Source organism: Hemicordylus capensis, chromosome 2 (assembly GCF_027244095.1).
Source record: "Hemicordylus capensis ecotype Gifberg chromosome 2, rHemCap1.1.pri, whole genome shotgun sequence".
Taxonomy (NCBI): domain Eukaryota; kingdom Metazoa; phylum Chordata; class Lepidosauria; order Squamata; family Cordylidae; genus Hemicordylus; species Hemicordylus capensis.
The window spans coordinates 162228021-162255058 of record NC_069658.1 but is presented as its reverse complement, the minus strand read 5'-3'; the positions used below and the strand labels follow the sequence as shown (position 1 = coordinate 162255058).

General features: G+C 40.5%; 1 protein-coding gene across 3 annotated transcripts in view; it reads left to right on the top strand.

The window, feature by feature from the left end:
• MAN1A2 (mannosidase alpha class 1A member 2) overlaps window positions 1–26628 on the top strand; it is a 101383-nt gene extending 74755 nt beyond the window's left edge. For all 3 annotated transcript variants that reach the window (XM_053290929.1, XM_053290931.1, XM_053290930.1), the window contains 6 exons: window positions 796–889; window positions 4621–4736; window positions 12985–13204; window positions 14832–15004; window positions 19068–19183; window positions 20041–26628. In XM_053290929.1, the coding sequence (XP_053146904.1) occupies window positions 796–889; window positions 4621–4736; window positions 12985–13204; window positions 14832–15004; window positions 19068–19183; window positions 20041–20173 (852 nt within the window). In that variant the 3' untranslated portion in view covers window positions 20174–26628. The remainder of the gene's footprint in view (window positions 1–795; window positions 890–4620; window positions 4737–12984; window positions 13205–14831; window positions 15005–19067; window positions 19184–20040) is intronic.
• The last annotated feature ends 410 nt before the right edge of the window (window positions 26629–27038 follow it).

The following is a 27038-nucleotide window of genomic DNA, read 5'->3' as shown; positions in this document are numbered from 1 at the left end:
GCTGAATGTTGGTCATTGTTCCATAAACTTCAGTAACAGTGAATAGATGTGAGTGCAATATTAGGCAAGTTTGGCCATTTCAGAGTTGTAATTAATGTTTTTCAGGTGATTATCCCTAGGAAGTGTGTGAGAGAGTACATATATATTTTATTAGCCTACTTTCTTTAAGGCAAGTAAGCTTATGAGATCACCTCGCATATTCTCTGAGTGAGTGAGAGAGAGAGAGAGAGAGAGATTCTCTGATATGTCCAAAGAACATTTATTTTAAAAAGTATTTTAAATGAAGATGAGTTTATTACCTATAATTCAAATGACTCAAAAGAACTCCCAGCCCTTCAAAATATGTAAAGGCACCTATTTAAACTTTGATTAATGATGGGAGACCTGGGGTAGCATCCACAGCAGTGCTTGAACGAGAGCATGTGTTCAAACCATTTTTCTTGCTCCCCTATTCTTTCCTGCAATCCCCTTGAGACCCCTAATGGGCTGTTACTGAGGGTTAAGGAGCCTGCTGTGGCACAGGTGGCTGGATTGGGACAGGCCATTAGGTCAGAAAGTTCCTGCTTGATTCCCAAAGATTGCCCCCCTTATCCCTGCAGGTACCCACACGACACTGTATGTCATTGCCAAAGATCCCTTGACCCTCAGGAACAGCGTGGGGTGGGGGAGGGGAGGGGAGGGTTAAGGAGGGGGCAGAGAAAATTGTTTGCTTTTTGCAAATGTAGCTGTGGGTGTTACCTCAATATGCATTTTGTATTGAGAGACAAGTTGTGATGACTTTTTTCTTTCATTTAGGTCATGCATATTCGTAAACTACTTCTAAAAATGGAGCGCCCTAATGGGCTTTATCCAAACTACTTGAATCCAAGGACTGGCCGCTGGGGTCAGCGTGAGTATTTCTTTTATTTATTTACACACATACACACACACACATACAAATTTACTATTGTTTATATTAAGGTGCTTGGGCTTTATTCAAAGGCCCAGTTCAATAATGGCAGCCAAATCATGGCTTGGCCGTTCTGAATGTGCTTCATTCCCACATGTTCCTTCCTTCATTTGTGCCCTCCAGTTTTCTCCCTCAGTTCATGAATGGTAATAGTTATAGTTTGCCTTGATGCCTGAATCCTCCTTCCTTGCTTCCTGGTTCATATAACTATGGTTTGCTGTGGCATCCAAAGAGGGAGAACCATAGTTTGCCCTCAAACCAGATTTAAAAACCGTGTTAACTGGTTTCCAATTCTGCAAACTAAAAACTCCAAAATATAGTTTATAGTAGGGATGCACACAAATTGCAATTTGAACAATGTTTCACAGCACATCCTCTGCACCTTTAAAACTAAGGAGAGTAGATCCATACCTGCTCCTCTGCCACTTGCCACTACTTCCTGTTTCAGCTATCATCCCCCCAGCTGTCATCACATGCCAGCAGCACTTCCCCCAGAAGCCCTCACACGAAGTCATGGTTAGCAACCATGCTGACCCACGCACATGGCCACTGCACATATGCGGAGGCCACTTGTGTGGTGGCGGCGTCATGCGGGGGCAGCTGAGGGAGAGCGCCACTGGTGCACCAAGATACCTGGGAGGAGCACCACTGATTCGGGAAGTGGTGTGGGACCGCTGAGGAGCAGGTATGAACTTGCTCTGCTCCTTTTTAAAAATGTGGGGATGTGCTGCAAATCATTGTTTGGATAGTGATTCATGCATATCCCTTGTTTACGGAGAGAAATTTACATAACAGAGGCTATCGCTCTAGCATAGAGCAAGGCATACTGCATGTTTGAATACTTGTGAAGGATGAACAAAAGTATCACATGTTTGCAGAAAGCTTTGAGTTGGGAGAGGAGTGACTTCCAGTAGATACCGAGTTCGTGTATCTATGCTTTACTCCCTATCCTGCATATATTTGAGCTACCTAAGTTATTAAAATTGTCGGTTGCAGAAAAATTAGGCTCCTGCAACAAGTCCAGTCAACAGTTCTCAGTTCTTCAGTGGTCTCTCTAAAGTAGCCATAGAAAAGAGGGCAAGGAATTCAGAGCATCCATTGAAGAACCCAGATTAGCCATGATCCCACAGTAGATAGTGGATTGTGCCTCCTAGTTGTGTGGCCTTTTGGAGAATATATTTGCTGGTGAATGTAAAGTGCCCAAATGGGAGGAATTTATTCCTCTTCCTCCCCATACCATTGAATTGGTTTGTAACTTTGGTGTGGCTTTTGCCTTTGCTGTTAGTGTCGCCGTGATCAGATCCTCTAGGTGCATCCTAAAGTAATTGCGTCATTTAATGCACCTTGGTCTCATTTGTTTGTTCTTGGTGAGCAGCTTTGTCATGCAAAGCCTAGGAGATTGTGTGGCCTACACTAATGTGTTTACGCTTCTATATGATTTATGTAACAGAGAGGATGTTCAACTGCAACTATAATGTTCATGATCTGTGGATTGTTATTTTCTTTAAGACTGTCAATATTATGGCTTAGTTGAAAAGAAATGAAAGTTTAAATAGAAAGACTAAGGTTTAAAAGGTCAAATTGGTTGAAGAAATGAAAGTTTAAATAGAAAGACTAAGGTTTAAAAGGTCAAATTGGTTGAAAAAGTGATATATAAATATTCATAGTAGTAGTAATTGGTAGTAAAGGCAGGTTTCAAAAAGAACCAACTGCATGCCAAAAAATACCTCCCTACCACCACCTGCAAACCCTGAAATGTTCAGAAAAGATAGGGAGGCTGGTGTCACAATCAGTGAGACCTGCTTTTGCCAATACTGCAGGGTCACAGACGATTGCTGCAGGAGCCCTGGGTGGCCGTATCGGCCGCCCAAATGATTGCTGCCTCTGTGATGGAGCCACAGGGGGCTGAGGGGAGCAGGGGCCAATTGGCCCCTGCAAGTTCCAGCATGCCCTGCACGAGCACACAGGGCATGCTGGTGAGACCCCCGGAGCAAGGAGATAGCTTTTCACCTCTCCTCCGGGGGTCTCCTCATGAGTAGCCGCAGAGCCGCACCACAGCTACTCTTGATCAGAAAGCCCGGGTTTGCAGAGCACTCAGTCCGCAAACCCGGGCTTTAGGGAGGGCTACTTGAGCTGGTTACCCGCTTGTAAACCAGCGGGCTCGCCTGCGAGCCCGGTGGTTTACACGATCAATAAAAATCAGGCTAGGCTCTCCTAGACCAATTTTTGTTGATCGTGAGAATAGCCCCACAGTGTACTTAACTTTTCTAACAGGTAACTTGAGTAACGTGGCCATAGTCCTAGAGAGCTCTCAGTGTAGATATTGTGGCTGAGTAAGATAACATGTGAATTAGACCATTGGTTCTTTTTACCCAGTACTGTATACTTTGACTGGGTCTCCACGTTTTAAGGTACGTGTATCCCCCCCCCCCCCAGCATGACTATTCATGAACCTTTTAGCTGGATCTTTCCCTTTGAGTTTGACAGCCCTACAGACCTGGCCTTTATCAAAGCAAACTTTCAAACAACCACAGACTCTGCTTACAATGTCCGGATCCTTCCTTTCTTACTGACAAAGGGAGGGGCACTGTGGGCAGATTCATATGATCCATTGTAAGTAAGGAGGGGTGGGGAATGGGCAAATATTGGAACCAGCAGTGATGCTCCTGGCAGGCGTGTCATGTGAACTCGCCTGAGTCCAGTTCCTGAGATTCTCCCCTTAACATTCTTCCAGTTCTGTAACCAAGATTTGAAGTAAGGCAAAAAATTGCCGGAGAATGTCGGGCGAGGATTTGGGAACTAGACTTGGGTAGGTTCTCATGACATACTCGACGGGAGTCTGCACTATCTATTCTGACATTTTCCTCCTCTTCCTTTCTTGTGGAGAATCGTGTGAAGCCTTTCTGTATCAGTGTACTAATGGCAGACATTGTACCCTTTAATCTGTGAACATCATCTGTATTTCCCTACCTAAGAAAAGAAGATTATTGTGAAGATACTCATTTAATATTATGAAGCACTCAAATGTTGTGGTAAATTGATCCATACAACTACCTTAAATAAGTTGTTGCTTCAGATAAGCTAGCTTTGATCTCAGAAGGTGCAATGGGCATTGAGGAACACATTATGTAGAAAAGGAAATCATTTCTCATTTTAGTGGTATGAGGATTTAATCTAAACATTTAATTGCAGATATTTGGCAATGTATAATTACTGAATTGTGATAAAACATAAAAAAGGCTGATTCTGTGTGTGAGAGAAGTGTATTCATTTGCATCATTTATTCACATCTTTGATCCTGGGTCCTGAGATGAAGCATTTTTATTTGTGTTATTAAAAAACAGGGAAATGTTCATTTAATCACTGTGTTGCAAAAACCAAAGATTTGCCAAATTAATTATGGTAGAAGGGCCTAGCTATCTCTGTCATTAATGCAAAATGGGATGCAGTCAACATACCAAATAGGTAAACCACCATGCTAGTGGCAGCAGGTTCCAAGGAACTGATATCTCCTATTAAAATTATTCTTGAGTTGATTAAAATATGTTTTAAACATTCATTGTTTTATCCAGGCAAAAGGTTTTGCCTTGGTGGTGTTGCATTTACATCACCTAATTTTATTCTCTCTCTCTCTCTCTCTCTCTCTCTCTCTCTCTCTCTCTCTCTTACAGATCACACATCTATGGGCGGTTTGGGAGACAGTTTCTATGAGTACTTGCTGAAAGCCTGGCTGATGTCAGATAAGATGGATGTGGAGGCAAGGAAAATGTATGATGATGCTATAGAGGTGATTACAATGCACTGGGTTTTCCCCCTCCTACATGTGTGTATACTCTCTCTTGCGCACACACATACTGATTCTAATTATATATATATATATATTTATTACAAACAGAGAAAATATTCAAGAAATAAGATATTGGTAGACGACAACCCAACAAATATTGTAACAATTATATATTGTTACAACAATATAATTATTGTAACAGTAATTATAAATAGAAATATTCTCCACCTGACATATAATATACTGTACAAATTAATATAATTTCCCAAAATTTTGAGAAATTGTATGAATAATGATTTCTACCTCATCACAAAGCATATTAATCTAAAGCACTATATTGACTTGTGTCGACATTGCGCTACTCATAAAGTTTATAAATGGTAACTAAGCATCTTGAAAAGTCTTTGTTTTTATTCTTCCTTCAAATGAATATGATGTTCTTCATCATTTCTGTGTAGTCACATGTATGGAAATGTACCTGTACAGTACCCTTGCTTGGAATCATCTAGAGCTTTGACGGCAACATCACCCCCTTGGCATCCCTATAGCCTAGCTCTGTCTGTCTTCCTTCAACTGATGCAGAAGTATCTTCTCTTGATTGCTTGTCTTGAGAAATATCTTCTCTTGATTGGAGACCTTCTCTCCTCTCAAGTGAGCTTTACGACCTCTTCTTTTCTCTTTCCATCTTATTTAGTTTGTATATTCTGTTATGCATTTCATTTCATCATGTGATTGTTGAAACAAGGAGCTGTTTATTGATGATGATGATGATTGCAACTGTGTAAGTTAAATTATAGAATCACAGAATTTTGATTTGGAAGGACCTTGGAAGTCTTCTGGTCCAACCCACCCACCCCACTCTCAGTGCAGGAAATTGCTACAGCATTCCCTACAAATTCATCCAACCTCTGTTTGAAGCCTTTAGTGAAGGAGAGCCCACCACGGTATAAGGCAGACTGTTACAGTGTTGAATTGTTCTTACGGTTAGAAAATTCCTCTTAATGTCTAGCTTCCTAAATCTGCTTCCTTGTAATGTCAACCCGCTTGTAATGTGAGCCAGCATAGCGTAGTGGTTAGTGTTGGACTAGGACTGGGAAGACCTGGGTAATCCCTATTCAACCATGAAACTCATTGGGTGACTCTGGGCCAGTCATGTATCTCTCAGCCTAACCCACCTCACAGGGTTGTTGTGAGGATAAAAATAACCATGTACACTGCTCTGAGCTCTTTGGAGGAAGAACGGGATAAAAATGTAAAAATAATAATAAAATAAATAAATAAATAAATAAATGGTTTTCATCCTGCCCTCTGGAACAACAGAAGATAAGCCCATTCCTCCTCCTATGTGAGAGCTTGTCAGATATTTGAAGACATCTATTATATCATATTTGCCCTTAATCTTCTCTTTTTTAATGCTCGGCTCCTTCAATCATTTCTCATAGGACTTGGTTTCCAGACCCTTCCTCTGAACCCATCCAGTATATCGGTACCCTTTTCAAAATGTAGTACCCAGAGCTGGACATGATATTTCAAGTGATGTCTGGCCAGAGCAGAAGTAATATTTCTCATTATTAATATTTTTCTAATGTTTCTCACTACCATTCAGACATTATGTGGAGCATTGGTTTGTTTCATGCAACCTTTGATTTGGATAGTGATCCGTTGCATTCATAAAGAATGGGTTCTGTGCCTGCGCAGGGACCTCGCGGACCGATTGACTAGCTCCTCGCGACGCCCCCAACTGCCCTGCACGCGATTGTGCTTACGTTAAACTAGGCAGTTGGGGCGTGTCTTCCTCAGTTTCTTTTAGACCGCCATTGCGAAACCCTACTCCTGCATTACATCTGAATTCATGCTCAGAATAAACTAGTTTTTTTTAAATTCTTCCCTCCAAGGACTGCCACTCACAATGACGCTAGCCCAGAGCAGCTACAAAACACAGCCACTCTAGGCTGCAAGAGTCTTACTGGTGCCACTTGAAACCTCCCTTTAATCTGGTAGCAACATCTTACACCATCTTTCCACTCTTGGCCTAGAGACAGTCACTGACAGAATTCACCTTTCCTCTGAAATCAGTGTCTTAGCAAAGACAGTTAAGGACTATTCTACTCTCATGTTGCTCTCAGCTAGGGCTATCATATTTTCAACTTGAAAAATGACACCCTTCCCACCATCTTCTCAAACAAAATAAAATAAAAAGTACAGACACCTGGTCTATTAATTGAAATGAATGGGGCAGCAACAGTAGACGTGGCTGCTGATGTGACAGAAGCCAGGTACACCAATCAACTCTAGTAAGCTAGCAGTGATGGTAGCTCTCGCCACTGTAGCACTGCGTGATTAGTCCACCTATTGCTTGGGGCATGGAGGTGCCCTGCCCCCTCCACATCCAGTAGACACAGGCCCTCCTGTGTGCAGTGGGTAGACCTGGCCTCCCATGCCAGGATGCAAAGGTGGCCAAGTCTACCCCCTGACTCTTTTTTTTTGGGGGGGGGGGTGGCTAGTAGACCTGGCTGCTAGCACAAAGGGGGCCAGTTCTGCCAGGTGGCTCACATGTGGAGGTGGGCAAATACCGGACAGATTGCCTTTCCCCAAGGATATTCTTCCTTTTCATGGAAATAAGGGCATGACCCAGGGAGATGAGGGTGTATGTTAGCCCAGCTCTCATCCCCACCAGAGGTGGAGTCCAGCAACAGCCTGTTCTCATAGCAACAGGCTGGACATTTCCGGTTGTGCTAAAATCAATTTCCCAACACAAGAGATAGATAAATAATAGTAGTAGTGATCTCTCTCTCCATTTTGTAAATCTTTTCTCTCCACCCCCCTCACCCTCCAGCTAGCCCAGTGGAATGCTTTGCTGCTCCCCTTCTATAAGGGGAGATTCATGTGAAGCATTTTGCAAGGGAATACTCCATAGATTCTTCATACAGCTCTGCAGGATTGCTGATGACAAAGCCGAAGAGAACACAGAAAAACCATTAATGAATGAGCGGTCTTCATTCCATAGGCCACCATGTAGGCTCTGCTCCCTAAATTGTGACTCCCCTTTCCCCAAAAAACTCTAACACACAACATTAGTCCTTCCCTAAAATTCCCCCTCCCAGATAATGTTGCATCCACAGAAAAGCTTCTTCTGTTTTTCTTACCACCATGTCCCTCTCCCCAACTCTCTCTTCTTGGTGTGTCCTGTCAGTCCATCTCCCCATTGCTCAGGTATGCAATTACTGTCAGGTTGTCCTCCACATTCTAACAGCACTCCCTATTGCCTGTTACTCCTTCACCATTTAAGTCAAGATCACTGATTCACAGTTAATCCCATTCTTCCATTATATCCCCCCTGCTTCTGGCTTCTTTCTGTGTGTCTCAGCTTTTCCAGTAGACATTAGCATTACTTTCTGCTAGTGTAAGAGTAGGTAGGAAATAGTTAATGGTGCTTGGTGCAAGATTACAGCTGAGAGGATTAGTGCTTTATCAGCTCCTTTGCCTTCTGTAGGGAGCAGAGAGCATCTGGAGAATTCTGAAAGCAGGTGGAAAGAGCTGCGGGAACTTGTTCCAAGCGAGTCTGTCCCTTTTATTGGAGGCCAAGATGGGGCAGGCTATAAACAAACCATGTTTAAGAAGCAAGCCAAGACTGGTGATCATCTACATTGCTGTTCTCTAATTCATCTGGTCCTAGAGATTTAAACTCATTTGAGGTAGCTAGGTGTGCTTTTACCATCTCTTGCCTATCTTGGGGTGCAATTCCCTTCTTCCTTTGTTAGTGAAGATGTTACGCGATATGGTCACACTTCCCTTGTGGGAGAGGATAGATACAAAATTGGAATTAAGCAGCTCTGCCTTCTCTAGGTAACCTGTTACTATTTCATCATCTTCACCGAGCAACAGACTTATAGCTTGCTTCACCTTTCTCCTGTTTCATACATATCCTCAAACCCCATTTTGTTGTTTCTGACATCCATGGGAATCTTGAGCTCATTCTGAGCTGTAGCTTTCCTGACAGCATCCCATCAAGGCCACTCCTTGATTACAAGTCCCTCCTTCCATTTCCTATTTTTGTCTGTTTTGTTTTATCATCTGTTTAGAGAGCTCTCTGTGCATTCGCAACAGTTGCTTGGATGTCTCCCATGTTTCTTACTCAAGTGAATTGTTTGCAATTACACTTTCAGTATGTTGCTTTTCGGAATCTCTCTTCCCTCTTTGACTGAATTCCAAGATGATGTGGTCACTTTCCCCTCAGGATTCCCCCCACTTTCACTTTTCATCAGCCAGTTCTTTCTTATTGGTAAGAATTAAGTCCAGGACAGTTGCCAGCATTGTTCCTTTCCCCACTTTTTGAAAATGAAGTCAGCAATGGAGGGCAAGAAGGTTTTGGACCTCCACCCCCGACACTTCCCATTAACAATTTTATTCATTTTCCCCCATGTTATAGCAAAGTAATTGCAACAAAAAAGTGGGGACATGGTGGGGCAGGGGAGAAGAAACACACAGAAAAGTGGGAAAGGGAAGGTGAGGATGAAAAGATTAACACAATAATTGATTTGAAATAAACAGAAAATTATGCAAATACTTCTAAATAGTCCTTCCAAATCCTGGTACAGGAGGACCTCGTTATTCGCAGGGGTTCCGTTCTCAGTTAGTGCCGTGGATATTGAAACTGTGAATAATGAAGCATTGGGGCAATGAAAATCCTTTGGTTAGGTTCCTGGATACGTCAAAAATTGCTAAAAACAGCCCTAAAAATAGCAAAAAAGTGCCCTACCGTGCTACACGGGTCCCCCTTGTTCCAGCAATGCCCCCCAAAAGCACTGAAATGTGGTTTTTTAAAGTGAAAAATAACTATTTGGGGACTCTTTTTTGGTCAAAATGAGCCTTAACATGGCTCCTGATCTCTCCCAAACACAAAATCAAATAAATAAATAAATTATAACTTCTATAAATCAACAAATAAATCAAATCAACAAATAAATCAAATCAACAAATAAATAAATGGCAGCTAGAAATGACCTCTGCGGTCATTTCTGGCTGCCTCATATGCGGATTTAACCCTTTTTTTTGCTGGTTTTTCCTTGCGTATACTGAGGTCGGATGCCAATTACCCGACTGCAGATACTCTAATCTGCAGGTGCCAGACCCACGATCAACGCAGTTATCCTGTAAGGGAGTCCTCTTTAAGCATACAGTGGTAGGTTGTCAGTTCAAAAGGTGCCAGACTAGAGATGTCTTCTATCCATTGATAAACTGGGGTGGGGAGGGGTGCTGAAATGATATTTCTAACACTGTAAATTATGGTCAAATTGGGTGAATATTGGAGACAAGTGCATGGGAGAACCATGATCTGCTAGCCCATATGAGGTTCCAGACATGTGGGTAAATAACCAAGAAGGATTGTTCTGTCACATTTAAAATTGGAATTCAAAACTAGGTTGATGCGGTCAATCACATCTTGTCAAAAGGGAGCTATTACATTGCAACTCCACATCATATGAATTAGGGAGCCCTCAGCAACACCACAGCGCCAACATAAGGGAGAAGCAGTGATATGTTTATGGGATAAGAATTCAGGTGTCCAATAGGTATAGAATATCAATTTTTGCTGGATAAGCCCTTCCACTTTTAGCAAAGCTGGTACAGATGGCCTTTGTTATGCGCGGGTGTTTTGTTGTCACCTATAGTCGCAAATATGGAAACTGCAAATAACAAAACCTTACCCCTATGGGAATCTAGGGGTTAGGTTCCTAACAAAAAAAGGGGAGGGCCAAAAAAGCAAGGGGGCGGAAATAAGAGGAGAAAATCATAGTACCTTTTTATCCAGGTGTCCAGCTCTCCAGCAATGCCCCTCTAAACCCTGAAAATGGCCAAATTGGGTGAATATTCACACACACACAAAGTTTTTAAAGAGTCACAAAACGGCTCTCTGCTGTAAAATGGCGGCCAGAAATGACACCGGAAGTCATTTCTGGCCACTCAAACCTGCAGATAGGTAAATTTCATATATTTTTCTACTTGTGGAGAAAGAAACGGGGTATCTAAGACCCAGCCATGAAGACACAAAACTGCAATCCACAGATAGCGAGGGCCATTTGTGTTCTAGCAGGTGTCAGAATAGCAAATTTCTGAGCAACCCCTACCCCGTTCTTCTTCTGCCTTTGACACAGAAGTTGTCAAAATAAAGCCCTTCTGGTTTTATTCTGGGTTCTGCACTTTTGTCTTCCTCTTCCCTTCCAGGAATCAGTTTAAAATCCTCTTGACAAATTTACTGATGCTCTTCCTTAAGATATTCTTCCCATTCCTCATGAAGTGCAAACCATCTATAGTTAGGAGTCGTTCATGCTGGTAGTGAAGGCTGTGGTTCAAGTTCCTGAACCTTCTGGACACCATCTTCATAACCAGCTGTTTGCTTCCAGGACTGTAGTTTCATTTCCTGTGCCACGAGAAGGATCAATGAAAACACCACTGGTTCTCACAACTCTTTCACTTTCCTACTCATTGCCTCATTGTCCCTTGAAATACATTCTCGTGTGTATCATGTGCTTCCATATGTTCACTCCTTTAGTTGGGATTTCTTCATTCTTGCTAGAGACTTGCTCCTTCTGTTGTCCTTCTTGGAGAGCATCTCACATCCTTTCAAGAAATGTCTCCTTTTCCTTGATAAATTATGGTGTAGCAAATGCACACCTCAAGCCTTTTCACCTTCCCTTAGCAGCAGGGCTAGTAATTTGCACTTGTAGCAGGTGTAGTTCATATTTTCTCCAGACAGGAAAGCAAACATAACACATTTTCTGCAAGTCATCACAACACTCACTGTCCATGTTGCTTGAATCTGTCTACAGATTCTATTAAAACTTATTCTGTCTCAAGTACTGTAGTCTATTGATCGTTGGTTCTCTGTTCTTAGCTCTTCTGCTGATTATTATTTTTCTGTCTTTATGCTTTAATCTTGTTATACCTCCATATGTTTCCTTTCACTGGCCTCTATTGTTTTGTGTAAACTACTTCTTTTAACTTGAGTCTCTTCGTGATCTTGCTTCATAGCTATCTGCATTGTTTCCTTTCTTCCTTCCTTCCACCCTTCCTTCCCCTTCTTTTGATCAGACACCATTAATTAAACCTCCACTTCCTTGTGCCATTTATGATCACTTTTTTCTCTTGTGGCTCCTTGTGTGAGCTCTCTCTATTCACTGGGCCTCTTCTCTATCTCACTTTGAAAAAATTATAAAATATTTGTGTGTTCTCTCTTGCATTTCCCTCTTGATGTACTATTTAACTTATTGGTTTTCCTTTTCCTAAATTGCTTCTTGTACTCTCTAACCCTCTCTTTGTAGTTACCTTTTTGTTTCCAACTTCCCTCTCTGAAAAAACAAATAAATAAATCTCTCAGAAATGTGGAGCCAGGGAAGAAACAACCTAAGGAAAAAACAGGCTGAAGTCTTTTACTGGCCATTGGCTGAGCTGCTACAATGTCATCAAAGCCAGAGCTCTGATATCCAAGCCCCCCAAATGTGTCCCACCACCACCATCTGATCTGCTTGTAGTTCAGCAGATAGCACGGTTAGCACAAACTATTCTCTGAATAGAAAGTTTGTGTGCTGTTGTCAGAACAGGGTTCTAAGAGGCTAGGAAGCGAAGCAGCAGTACTGTTGAATTGCTGGGTTGAAGGGGAGAGAATGTCCTCCTCTAATAGATGATCCCTTCATCTCTTGAGAAGAAAATTGTATCGAGACACTATATTTGTCTGTCTGTCTATCTGTCTATCTATCTATCCATACATCTATCCATACACACACACACACACACATACACCCCTTTCCAAACAAACCCTGATCCACCAGTGTGATAGTACTCTCTCTCTGGGAAAGGGGAAAGAGAAATGATGTGTTTCTCTAACTGAGCAGCCCACCCTGTGGGGAAGAGGACTAGATGTTTGGCTTCTATGCTACTTCTATGAGTAGGAACTGCCCAACGTTTTTCTGTCACTCACTTTCAGGGGTGGGGGGTGGGGAACAGCTGCTTACTTTATATTCTATTTGGAGGAATTTATTGTCTTCATCTATCATGATTATCCACTTGAATTGTTTTGTAAATATGTGGTTCTTTGATGTTTTGCAGGAGAGAAAAATCTTGCTTGAAAAATATTTTATTTTTTGAAATGAATATATAATCAGTTAAAAAGATGCACACAAATCTGTAATTTATGGTATGATGTTTTGACTATAACAAGTAATTGAAACTTGTCTAATTCCTCCTGTAGGCCATTGAGAAGCATCTTATCAGAAAGTCCAATGGAGGCCTAACGTTTATTGGGGAGTGGAAGAATGGGCATCTTGAGAGAAAGATGGGGCATCTCACATGCTTTGCTGGGGGAATGTTTGCACTTGGAGCAGATGGTTCCCGGGATGAGAAGGCTGGACACTACCTGCAACTTGGAGCTGAGATTGCACATACATGTCATGAATCATACGACAGGACAAGTAAGCCTTCTTACCTGTCTTAAGGCTTCTTTTTCTGAAGAATCTTTGCCCTTACCAATGGTAATAGAGTTGATTTGGAGCAGTGGAATACACCAAGAAAGTGGATAAGATAGCTTTGTAAGAGATGTGTTTTGATCATATGAATCTAATATCCGCATTTGAACAGAGAACATGGTGTGTTTAATTTGAAACTGTTTTTGTCAAGAGAGTGGCTTATGGTAGCCATGAATTGTGGGGGAAATAGAAAATGAGGCTATTAAATCCCACAATCAAGTCCTGTAACATTAGAAACCAGAATAGCAAGGCATTCTTATTGTCAGCTTTGCAGATGATCAAATTACCTCGGCGAGGTTCTTGTCCCTAAATTTAGATGTGCTCTTACACTAGCACGGGTTGATGCACTCCCCATGGCAGTATTAGAAGGTTGATTTAAAGGCATACTGCTTTCCTTGAGGCTTTGTCCGTGTGGCTCCGGAGCTATAAAAACCACTTCTCACATTATATTATATTGTAATTTTTACAGAGATATACGTCAAAGATTAATTTCTCCTTTGTAACGCCAGTGTTGAGATCACCTTTGGAATGGCAAAGTTTTGTTATATTATTTGTAAAAAGTGTGTGGATGTGCTGTAAACATTTTATTTACTGGTCAACGACCGAAATAAACAACTTCTTCTCTCTTCTCTGTCAGCTTTAAAGCATTGTTTCTGGGTGAGAAACAGAAAATGCTAAGTTTTTAACATCCCAATTTCATCATCCTTAAAAGTTGAAACTACCTATGCTCAAATATTTGTGTGGAACCATCAGTGGCTTCATTCTGCCTCTCTGTCTTGATAGAGGTGACAAAATCTAGGTGACCCAAAGTTGTGTTTTGCATTGTTGTGACTAGGAAAAATTGAGCCTACCTGTCTACAAACCTCCAGCCTCAGGGTAGTCTTGTTGAAGTCCGAGATGATTTCAAAACTGTCTCCTGATCTACTTGAGAGACACCTGGCAGAACTTGATAAACATAAGATTGCATGGTTCATTTTCTGACAAATATAAAAGCATTTGAAGAAGTCCTTTAGGGCTTGCCTTTTACATTTGCTGGTAGGAAGAGAAAGGTAGCTAGCTGTTCTCAAACTGGTTATGACTATAGGCCACCTCCAGTCCTCTGTGCCCCCTCTGTCCTGGTTGCTTTGGCAGTAAGTGAAGCTGGATCCACTCAGCCCCTTTCCCATCTCTGGGATTGTGGGGAAAAGGAACTGCCATATATAAAACTTATTGTAAGATTATCATCTTAACCGGAGTAGCCTAGACAATTTGAACATTTTTCCCCTCTTCAGTATTAATCTTGCAAAGAGCCATAAGTGCTCTGCCTAAAAACTGAGAGACTGGATAAGGGGTATAAAGCTTCTTGGGCAGAGAGTTCTTCTCTGTGTTCTTGGCAATCTTGTTAAAATATATCATATATGTGGAATTGTCCTCCTACACCTGTGTGCATGTTCATATTGCTTCCAGTGGGTTTTGATCTCCATCAGGCAACAAAAAGTATTGGCTATAATATTTGTGAACGTTAAAAAGAAACAAACATAGATTGATCTTCTGTTGAATTATAACACTTTTCTTTTCTCTTTTCTCTCTGTAGCATTAAAGCTGGGCCCTGAAGCTTTCAAATTTGATGGTGGTGTGGAAGCAGTGGCAGTCCGGCAAAATGAAAAGTATTATATTTTAAGACCAGAGGTGATAGAGACTTACTGGTATATGTGGCGATTCACACATGATCCCAAATATAGGCAGTGGGGCTGGGAGGCAACACAGGTAACTATTGACTGCTTTTATGTGTAATTGTCAACATGTTTACCAGCCGACTGCCTTTCTGTTCACATGTGAAGTATGATGGATATTATGTTGCTGGATAATTCCCTGCTTCACAGGTGAAATACAAGAAAAGGTAAGAAAATCAACTATACACCAAACAAAATGGCAGGGGAGAGGGCACGCCCTCAACTCCTGTCTGTGGCTTCCAGTGGCATCTGGTGGGCCACTGTGCGAAACAGGATGCTGGACTAGATGGGCCTTGGGCCTGATCCAGCAGGGCTGTTCTTGCGTACTTATGGAATAAAACATCAGAGTTTCATATTTGCTTCCGCACATTCATGTCCAGTGGAGTTGTCTAGGGCTGTGACGGGGTTAGTACAGGAGAACCCCATAATATGTGGGGGTTCCATTTCATGGCAGGGCAAATAGCGGGGCATTAGGGCAGTGGGAATTTGGTGGGGGGTTAGGGTCCTGAGGCAGTGAAAAATGGGACAAAAAGGACTGAAAGTGGAAAATGGAGGGGGTGCCCTACCATGCTCTGTGTTTCCTCAGCTGTCTAGCAATGCCCCCCCCAGTCTAAAATTGTGGTTGTCGTCCCCCCGTGAAAAATTGTGGTTTAAAACTCCCCACACACACACACAAAAATGACCAGTAAAAAGGCTCTTGTCCTCAAAATGGCAGGTGGAAATGGCCCCTGGAGGTAGATAGATAGATAGATAAACTTTATTATGATTGTAGATCAGACTATACAACAAAAAAATTACATAAGACTAGAGCGTATAATACAAACAATGTAGCAAAACCTAGCCACCTTGAAAGTGATCTCTTTACAAAAGTTAGATAACTAAAACTCCAAACAAAATTCATCGGAGTGACCCAGAAACCTCCCCAAAAGGGGAGTAATTAGTTTTAAATGGGCATCACTATAAAATCTACAATATGAAATAACATGAGGGGTACTTTTTACAGCACCCATTCCACAGGGGCAAATCCTTAAATTAAACGGAATCCCTTTATATCTACCATCCCTAACAGCCGTTGGAAGGGCGTTTAGACAGGCTGTATCCACTTGTAATTCTGTATTGGCAATACGCTGCCTAATAACCTGCCAGGTCTGATCATTGTCCTAATCTAAGAATTTCCTCATGGGAGAACCCAAATTGAAGAAGTTTATTTTTAACCAAGGTCTTCCACTTATAATTAGTCATCAAACATTACCAAATAAGCCAGGCCTACATTGGCAAAAACCAGTTTTAACCAAAACTTTATAATACAGGTCCAGTAACCCGATTCAACCCTAGCGAGACCTACTTCTCATTTGGTAAGAGAGTTGGGCACACAGGGGGAACTTGAAGAATAGCTCTAATAAATTTAGACTGTACAGCTTCCAGCGGGCCAAAATTACTAGGAGGCCCCAATTGGGCACCATAAAAAAATACGGGATAGACTTTAGCCACAAATAACTTGATTGCCGCTGGGATAAATGAGGCCCCTCTCGTAAAATTGAATGATTTTATTTTATTTGTAGAAATTTGAGCATTTTGTATGGACAAATTTAAGTGGGCGTTTCGCGAGCCAGAAGCGCCGGAGGTCATTTCTGCCTGTCCCCAACCCATGGATACACAGGTCTTAACCCTTTAATTGCTGAATCTTGTCATATATACCAAGGTCAGGTGGCAATTACCTTACTACAGATATGTGAAACTGCGGGTGCTGGGTCCGCTATTAGCGAGGTTTGCCTGCACATGCCCCCCTCCCCCTTGAATTTGAACATGGAACCTTCTGTTACGCACTGTGATGTCTTCAATCCCCACCCCACCCCCGCAAATAAAATCTCTAGGTCGAACTGGATTCCACATTTATTGCAGAGTCTACTGTGGAGGTGTTCAGCAACTCCTCTTCTAAGATTAGATTGGATCACCTTCAGTGTTTGATTCCTGAAGATGTGGAGAAACTATTTCAGATTGTACACATTACAACTTGTTCTCTTGACCCTTGTCCAACTTGCCATTTTTCATCTGGTAATCATATTATCAGAGGGGTCTAGTAAATATTATAAATTCTTCTCTGATAGAGGGCAGGATGCCTCCTTGTCTTAAGGAAGATGCTATTAGACTTCTTTTTTTTTAATTTAAAGAAACCTGCATTGGATCCCTCAGAGTTAGCTCATTACAGACCCATTTCCAATCTTTCATGGTTGAGCAAGGTGATTGAGTGGATGGTGGCCTCTCAGCTCTAGGCAGTTTTGGATGATACAGGTTATCTAGACTCATTTCAAACCGGCTTTTGAGCAGGCTATGGGAATGAGACTGCCCTGGTTGACCTGATGGATGATCTTAAATTGGCTGTTGACAGAGGGTGTGTGACTCTGCCGATCCCTTTGGATCTTTCGGCAGCTTTCCGAATGCATTTAGGGAATTAGGCAGGCATTTAGGGAATGGCATAACTTCCCTAAATGCCTGCCTGGAGGTGGAAATAGGCTGGGTGAGGGATAAATCTAAATAAGATGGAGGAATTGACTGTGGGGGGTCGGGACCCAAGAGATGGTTTAGATCTGCCTGTTCTGGATGGGGTTACAGTCCCACTGAACGATCAGGTACGTCGCTTGGGAATGCTCCTGAATCCAAAACGTTCTCTGGTTTCTCAGGTTGAGGCAGTGGCCAGGAGTGCTTTTTATCAGTTTTGCCTGATACGTCAGCTATGCCTATTTCTGGAGGTGAATGACCTTAAAACAGTGGTGCATATGCTGGTGACCTCCAGGCTTGACTCTACGTGGGGCTTCCTTTGTACGTAGTCTGGAAACTATATTTGGTACAAAATGCAACAGCCAGACTGGTATCTGGGACAATTCAAAGGGACCATATAACATCAGCTTTAAATGTACTGCACTGGCTGTTGATACGTTTCCAAGCAAAATACAAAGTGCTGGTTATTACTTATAAAACCCTCAATGGCTTGGGTCCCGGGTACTTAAGACAGCACCTTCTCTGTGATGAACCCTTTCGCCTATTAAGATCATCTGGAGAGATCCAGTTATGGTTGCCACTGGCTTGTTTGGTGGCCACTTGGGCCCAGGCCTTCTCTGTGCTTGCCTTGGAATATTCTCCCTGTCAAAATAAGAGCATCTCCTTCTCTTTGCTTTTAGGAAGACCCTCAAGAAACACCGTTTTCTCAGTCTTTTAAATTAAAATAATTTTAAACTGTTTTTATCCTATGAGATTGTTTTAACTTTTTATTCCGTGAAATTGTTTTAATTTTTTTAACTCTTTTTTATATTTCACTCAGTTTTATACTTGTTAAATTGCATATACTGCCTAGAGATGCAAATATCAGGAGATAGATAGATATATGATAGAGAAATATTGGTAAGCCGAATTTTGCAAAGGCTTTATCCCTGCTAGAAAATTACATTAGGATTAAAACAAACAAAAAAAAACCTTTTAAAAAAGCTTTTCCTCAAGTAATAAATTGAGCTATATTGGAGTGAAAGCATTCTGTACACTCATACATTTGAAGATTGGCCATTTTGTCTTGTGCTTTTTTCAGTGAAGGCTAGCTGAAACATATGTTAAGAACTCAAACACAGTCAGGAGAATCATGTGGCTCTGGATTTTACCACTTCAGAATGGAATCATCTGTCTGACTGATGCCCCATGTAAGAAACTCCCCATACACAGAAGACTAGTATGTCAAGGAGAGCCTAGCATGTGCAGGAGAAACTGATATTTGGAAAGACTCGTAGCACGCCTCATACAACAAACACTTCTCAGTAGTAATTGTTACAAGGAACAATGCAGCTGACCATATATATTGTCTCTGATATCAGAATCCTTTGTACCTTAAAAAGCCCACACACAAAAGTCCTGCACAAACGTTTTTGTGATAGAGGTTTAGGATTTGTGCTCCATATTTCTACTTGTCTGCTTAATCTGTTCCTACAAATGATTTGGCAGAATTATTACTGTGATGCAACTGAATGTGTGCCAGCTGAACATAGCTGACCTAATTATGAAGAACTGACTGGTTCTTTAATATATTTATTGTGTATTTTCCTGTCATACAGGCCATTGAGAAGTACTGCAGAGTGAGTGGTGGATTTTCTGGGGTCAAGGATGTCTACTCCTCAGCTCCTACATACGATGATGTACAGCAAAGCTTCTTTCTTGCTGAAACACTTAAGTAAGCAGACTTTTCTTCTTGATATCTGTCTAAGCAACCTTAGCGCAATGATGATTATGGAAGGATGCCTAATAGCTATAAGATTGTTGCTTTTAACATTTTGAGCCAACAAATGAGCTATTGAGGCAGAAGGGTCAATTGCTCTAAAATAGACAGTATCTAGCAGAGAAACACTCACTGGTATGTTGGCTCTAAACACAGATAAACTGATGGAAAGGCAACCTCTTACAATGAGACCATCGGAATCTAATATATCCTAGGAATCCTAGAAAGATCATATATAAGTACTAGTAAGTGACTAGGACAAAGTTGCAAACCTTCAGGATGAGTGGTTTTGTGATCCTAAATTTCTGCATTGTGTGGTGAAGCTTTAAATTAAATTAAATTAAATTAATTAATCTTTTCATTTTGGTCTCTGAAATCCCCTGAAAGTGCAGTGTGAACCACTGATGGGCCCAGAGAACAAATTAAGAACCAGTGCTATAGAGTTGCTGTTAGGAACCATTATGCTATGTCTCCTTTCCACTCTTCGGCTGCTGACAAAATAGAAGTGTGACTATCATGTGTTCATTTGTGGGATATGGGAAGTGGTTATTTAATCAATTAATCAATTGGTCAACTAAGATTTCTTTAATCGGGCAATATCCATACTTTAAAACCTGTAGCTTATAAGTAATTGAAGTTATTCAATTGATGATGTGTTTTCTGTTTAGCAGAATATGGTGTTACATGTGGATATAAATATAGACTTAGAGTTTCTGCAAATACCTTGTTGTCCTTCATTTGTTTAGACCAGATAGGGCAAGCTTTTTGGTTTTTTGCAACAACACTCCTGCCCGTTTTCTTTCTCTTCTCAGGTATTTGTATCTACTGTTCTCCAATGATGATCTCCTACCTTTGGATCACTGGGTTTTTAACACAGAAGCTCACCCTCTGCCTATTTTACATCTAGCCAACACGACACTTTCAGGAAATCATGCATATCGATAGAAACTATTCCAGGACAAGAAGGAAAGACTTACTTTTAACTGTGTTTTGTTTACATGGACCACTTCAAACTTAAGGCTTGAGAGAAGACTGGCATTTGTGAATTAATCTAGACCTTTAAATTGAGAGAGAGAGAGAGAGAGAGGATCAAAACTGCACTCTTAAGCATGTAGATACATTAACTCTGAAAAATTCCATTTTATATATGACCAAAACAATCTACTGCAGTGTGTGCCAGAAAGAGACTTTGTATATTTGCAACTGAGAAAGTGGAGCATGGTGTTGAAGAATCTGAAGGCCAAGGGAACATGCTTCCTGTCCAAGTACAGGAGTGAGCTGCAACTGTTACTACTGATCTTTGTAGTGAGCCATCTCCTACTCAGATGATGTGGATTCCTGAGATTTTGTCATTAGCTTTTTCTTTCAGAGATGGCATGAGCAAAACAATGGCAGGCAACGAAAGTGCACACTAGCACACAGATTTGAAGCACCTCTATTCCTGTTCTGAATTTTCTACTCTTCATCAGTCTGTCTAGACTGGCAGCCATTCCCAGTGCCTCTCAGACCCTTGCCTCTTTTTTTTTTTTAAATTATTATTACTAATAATGATGATAATATTGATTAAACATCTGTCCTTGTAGTGTTGTTCAGCAGGAATTGGATATAGAAAATATCACACCCTCTTTTGAGCTGTCATCTTGGGATTTGGAAAGCTTCATTCACTGCAGAGTCGTTTCTCTTGCTACCATGACAAAATTGCCCAATGCTGTCTACCACTTGATCAAGATTCCCTTCAACTAAGCTGCAATAACTGAACTTGTCTATGAAGCCTGGAGTTTCACTAAGCTCTCACTCTGTTTTTTTATTTGTATACTATAAAGAACTGTTCTTTACCAATCCTAAGTCCTGTGAGTAAAACTGTTACCTGGATATAATGGTACTTGTGTTTGGATCTTGTGTAAAAGCTGATGTCTGATGAGGAATTGGTTAGTCTTCATTTACACAATAGAAATCCTACCACTTGACCTCCAAGTAACAGGAAAAATAACACCTTTAGGTGTCTGTGATAGTAAAGAACAGATAGAAGGAATTTGAAAGTGAATTTTCCGGTCAGCTTCTCTACACTTCAGTTAATGGGAACTTTTTGGCATAAGTTTTTCTTAGGTGGATGTTTAAAGGTTTTGTATGAATTATTCATGTATATTGGAATCTGATTTCCTGGTGAATATGAATTTACAAACATTTTTGTTGTTGATATGCATCCTTTTAAAGAATGCTTAAACCCAAAATAGTGGTTAAAAATCCTCTGTGTTGGCTAAGTAGCCCTTTGGGACCTTAGCATGCTTCAGGAATAGAAACGTTCTGAAACTCAGCAAACCATTTAACTAGGCAACTGCTGGGGGAAAAACTCCTAGGATCCAATTCTGGTGAGAAAAACAGTTAATATATTTTGCAGATTCAAATTGTCAGAGTGGAGATCACTGCAATATGCGCTATTTGCACTGGCAATACTCGCTGACATGAGAAAGAAAATTACTCAGAGGATACATTTCAATGGGATGACTTTGAGTAATTTTCCTCATTATGCCTGCCACTATCTGTATCTCTGAATATCAGCTTGGCCAGGATCATGCTGCATTGTAATGTGAAATCAAGTATCTTGTGCACATTTCTAGCCCATGTAGCCACAGAGATGAGCCTAAAAACATCTTGGGAGTTTTTATGGAATTTGAAATAGAGATTGTCTAAGTAGGATTCCAGGCATGATGAGCTGTGATTTAATCACTTAGCACATATGTCAGGACCCCTCCCCCAGCCTCCAGTTCATGTTTTACTATCCCTACAAATCTCTTTTCTGCACTTCCACACCCTAATGTTTTCCTCATAAGTTCCTTCCTTTTCTTGGTCCCTCAATTAATTCAAAATTAGAAATTATGCATGAAAAAGCAAGTGAGGAACTGAAATGAGTAACATTTACAATTTTGGATAATGGAGTTCAGTTACAGAATCTGGGATCTTTTAACAGAATTCTGGAGCCATTCTGTCTAGTACTGAGTTGAAAGTTGAAGATCTCTCTTCATAAGGTGCTGATACTGTTTTTATTGATCCTAAATAACTGATCTTAGGAGTGCTGATAGTGTTCTTACTGAAATCAGTGGCAAAACGTTGTGTGGTGCATAATGCAAGCCCAGAATGTATTTTTGTGTGTGTGTGTTGAAGAGTACCATACAAGGAGTGACTAAAATTATTCTTTGCCTAAAAAGAATAGAATTGGGTTTGAAATTAGGCTGAAAATGTTTTAGCCACCTCCTGTATATGGAAACAATGTATAGAATGTCTTGAATTCCTCTGCTTGAAAGTACCACATAACTGCTAATTATTTTTTTTGTCGTCTTGGATATTATTGTGTAGACCAATCTTTCTTTCATGTGCTAGTTTTCAGCAGAACTATACATTACAAACAATGCAACCTCATGATTTGGGATGCTAACACTCTCCATCTAAATATCTCCTGAATTTTGAGGTTTCAAATTACCTGATCTTGTTTGCAGAGCAGCAATTTGCCGTTTATTTCCAAACTTTGCTCAGACCTATGTACATGCAGTTTTCAGTTGCTTTCCCCTCTTACTAGTTACCAATGTGTTTCAGTGCATTTAATTAAAACATATGTAAAAACTAATTTTGATGTAATTCCATGGATATGCACATGTGCATTAATTAAATCTTTATGCAAAAAGGAATCCTGATGACATATGATTGCATTAAGTTTCCTTTTTGCATGGTGTGTTAATCACTGTGCTAATGTAATGGGAGTAAAAGGCATTAACTGATAACTGTGCCAAGCTGCAACTATGCCAATTCTGAAATGTAACTTTAGAAATTCTCCAAGTTTAAAACCAGCAGGCAGTATGGAATACAGGGCAGATCCAACTCGCGCAAAAATGTATCAAAATGGGGAATATTTGTGTATCTTTAGTTGTGCTGTGTATTTCCCTGTCCAGCAGCAGCCAATGACATGGAATGGGGACAAGGAAATGCAAAATCTTGAGACTGTAACGGTGTAAGTGCAGCTAAATATTATAGGAGAGAGGGTGCAGAGTGTCATTTTCATCAGCATCCCTTTGTCTACTGTAACATGTCTTTCCACCCTAAAATGCCTGTCTTCGAGTAAATGAAAATAATTTTTTTTCTTCAAAGTTAGAGTCTCAAACACCCATAGACAGGTGACTCTGTAATTCACATAATTACAAAAACAAAACTTTAAGTTCAATAGGCTTAATTACTACTATAACTAACAACCACTGTAGTAAATTGCAACTTGCTTGACTATTTACTGAAAACTAGAATCTAAATAAAATCGCTACAGTAATTCTTAGCATCATTAAAACTAATTAACTAATAAGGATTCAATTACTTAAGGCAACTACTTCTGTTCCCATTCTAAAGGAGTGGCTTAAAATTAGATTTTCCACTCTTGTTTTAATTACTAGTCAGTTGAACTTTGCCCATGGTTACTTTGCTCAGATGAGCTTTATTTTGCATCAGGAGAATGGGGGGCAGGGAAGCATTATATGTGTGTCCAATTTTTCACATATTGCTCTGAACAAAATAACCTTCACAGAATACTTGCCCAGTACTGCAAGGAAATCAAGGATGGAATTATGTAGAGCTAGAAACAGGAAGTCATGCCCAGTGATGCTTGCCTTCCCATCAGTGTGACTCGAGTTACAAAACTGCCATTTGCTTTCATTTCCTCTGAGTCTCAGGTGGTTAACTCGCTACCACAAAAAAGTGTTTAATTTTAGATTCTGAGCCATTTCATAGCAAGGAGATTGAAATGTTCACTAATCAGGTATAATCATGGAATTAGTTGCAAATATTTGCTTAATTAGTTCACCAGAGTACTTGTTGGCTTCACTACTTATAGCACCACCCCTGCACTACCTCTCAAACTATACAAGTTTGTATACAGAGACCAACTTTATTAAGTTGTGTGTGTTCTGTCATTAATAGGGCCGAATTACAGTGGCAAGTGTGAGCAATTGTTCCAAGACTATATCATAGCCATGAATTATGATGCTTGGATTCTGGCTTCAGAGAACTCATCACTTCTTGTTCCTTAGTATCATAGAATTTGAGTTCAAAGGCACCTTTGTGGTCTTCTAGCCCAATCCCTGCTTAGTGCAGGAAACTACTGCAGCATCCCTGACGGATGGCTATCCAGCCTCTGTTGAAATTAAACCTCCAGTGAAAGAGAGCCAACCACTGCATGAGGCAGACTGTTCCACTGTCAAACAGCTCTTACAATTAGGGCATTCTTCTGCTTTCTTGTAATTTCGGTTCTAGTCCTGACCTCAGGAGCAAGAAGTTTTAGGGGTAAATTTATATGCGATTACTCACATGATTATTACAGCTGTCACTTGATAATGTAAAGATGTGAAAGTACTACCATACATGCTGAGAGGCACACTATTATGACAGTTGTTCATCTACAGTCCAGTTGCAACAAGGGTAAATTAGATTTAGCTTGCTAAGGAAAAAAGCATATAGGTTTAAAGATTACATAAGAAGAAAAATGTTACAGTTGCTAGGATTCTTCAAAAAAATCTGCTGCTATTCTACATATAAATAAAATTGATACAGTTGGATTTTAAAAATTGGCATTTTGCATTTAGTTATTACAGTCCCTATATTTTAACAAAACTCACAATTCTGGTTCCTTCTGTATTTTTACAGCATACCTGCTTCCCATCCCCCAACAAAACCTTTACTATAGAATATCTTTAAGTATTGTTTGTGAAGGCTGGTTCACACATGCATGTATACCATTTGTTTTCTCTACATTTGATTACAGTACCCTCTTTGACCGACAGCTGAATGTTTGACCTGACTTCATTTTAGTTTCAGGTTATGTGAGGTGGGCTATCTGTATGGTATCTGTGATGACCCATTCAAACATCCAAGTCATTGTTTAATGTTGATGGTCTTGAACAAGGTCTTAGTGTCTCTTCTGTGGAGACAGACATGTAACCTTCTTCCTTGTGCTAGCCCAAGAACACAAAATAATTAAACATCACCACACAATGTTTCCTTAAAAATCTTTTTAAAAATTCATTTAATATTAAATACTAAAGCTTCTATTTCTGAAAGGCTGAAAATAGTACTCTGCATCAAAGTCACATTCTCTAATCCATGTGGGCTGTATAGAGACTGCAGATGTCATCTGAAAATGAAATCAAATAACTGGAACCCCAGAACATTTTGCAGAGAGGGGGGATTTCACTTTCGGTTGTCTAGTAAGCACTGGCAGCCTAGTTGTTTCTGCCATAATGGGGATGTGCTCCTAAGACTCCTTCATGTCTGAAAATGTTTAGCTGGTTGAAATAACTTTTTTTATTATTATTATTATTATTATTATTATTATTATTATTATTATTAATTCAATTTCTATACCGCCCTTCCAAAAATGGCTCAGGGCGGTTTACAAAGAGAAATAACAAACAAATAAGATGGCTCCCTGTCCCCAAAGGGCTCACATTCTAAAAAGAAACATAAGACACACACCAGCAACAGTCACTGGAAGTACTGTGCTGGGGGTGGATAGGGCCAGTTACTCTCCCCCTGCTAAAGAAAGAGAATCACCACGGTAAAAGGTGCCTCTTTGCCCAGTTAGGATAGGTTAGACCTATCCTCTGCTTATTTATATATTTAAAAGCCATAAATGTCATGGGCATAGTTCCTGTAAGAGAACAAGGGCCTAATGAGCGGGAACTGTGTTATCTTAGTGCTGTGTTTGGGCTACTAATTTATGATTTTCACTCACTCACTCACTCCTTGGATTGCTAGTGATCTATTTGTTAATGCCAAACTGCTTCTGCCTTTTCAAGACTAGCTAGCAAAACTGGCACTAGATGCCAGAGATCACTATTTAACACCACAGAAGCTTTGTTCTGGGTTCTTTAACATTCAGACACATGTTGGCATTAATCCTATTCTTTGATTTGTTCAGGACTTTTCACACTGTAAAAATGGGGAAATATAATGGAGAGCAGTTAAAAGGCTAGTCCCTCATGTTTCATGTTGGTGAATAATTTTAACTGGTGTTTTTGGACTGCCATGCCAGATTAAATGATGAGACCCAGCTCACTATTATGGCCGAGATGTCAAGCTGTAGTGGTACAGTTCTTGGCACCTACTGGCCTAGGGGAAACTGCTTGATTTAGTCAATCTGCCTTTAAACATTGTTGTTTGTGGTGGATGTTTGCCTGTCGTCATGCCTCTACTTCACTTTCCTAAAGTTTATAGATTATTTTTCTTCTGAAATATTAAAAGGGCAAGAGTCAGCCTTGCGAACTGGGATGCTTCTGGTTATCTCTGAGCTGGTATTCTGCATATGTAATTTTTAAAGGTTTAAAAAGAATATTGTATATAAAAATAAAGAATGTCTTTAAAAGAAAGTGTTTGCTGTCTGTCTGACTCTTGCATAGCAGCCGACAGATGCTGGGAACTAGAGAGACTGGCTTCATTCTCTGTTTGTGAAGTAACAGCACTATTACTGGATGCAAAGAAGTTCCCAAAGCTCCTTGTCTCCCCTTCACTTGCTCTTCGGTGGTGATCAAAACTAGTCACTGCCTCTGATTATTTGCTCATTTTTTACCAAAGAATAGCACCAACTTCAGGAAGACTAACTTTCATGTAAGTGTGTCCTGTTGATATGTCAGTATGTGTTATCGGGATGAAGAATTCTGTTGGGCCATGATCACATAGACTTACTCACAGCTTATGTTCAACACTTGCAGTGTATACAGTGTGCGTACAGATATGTAAACTGGCACAATTATTCACATTATGTTGATCACAGGTACAT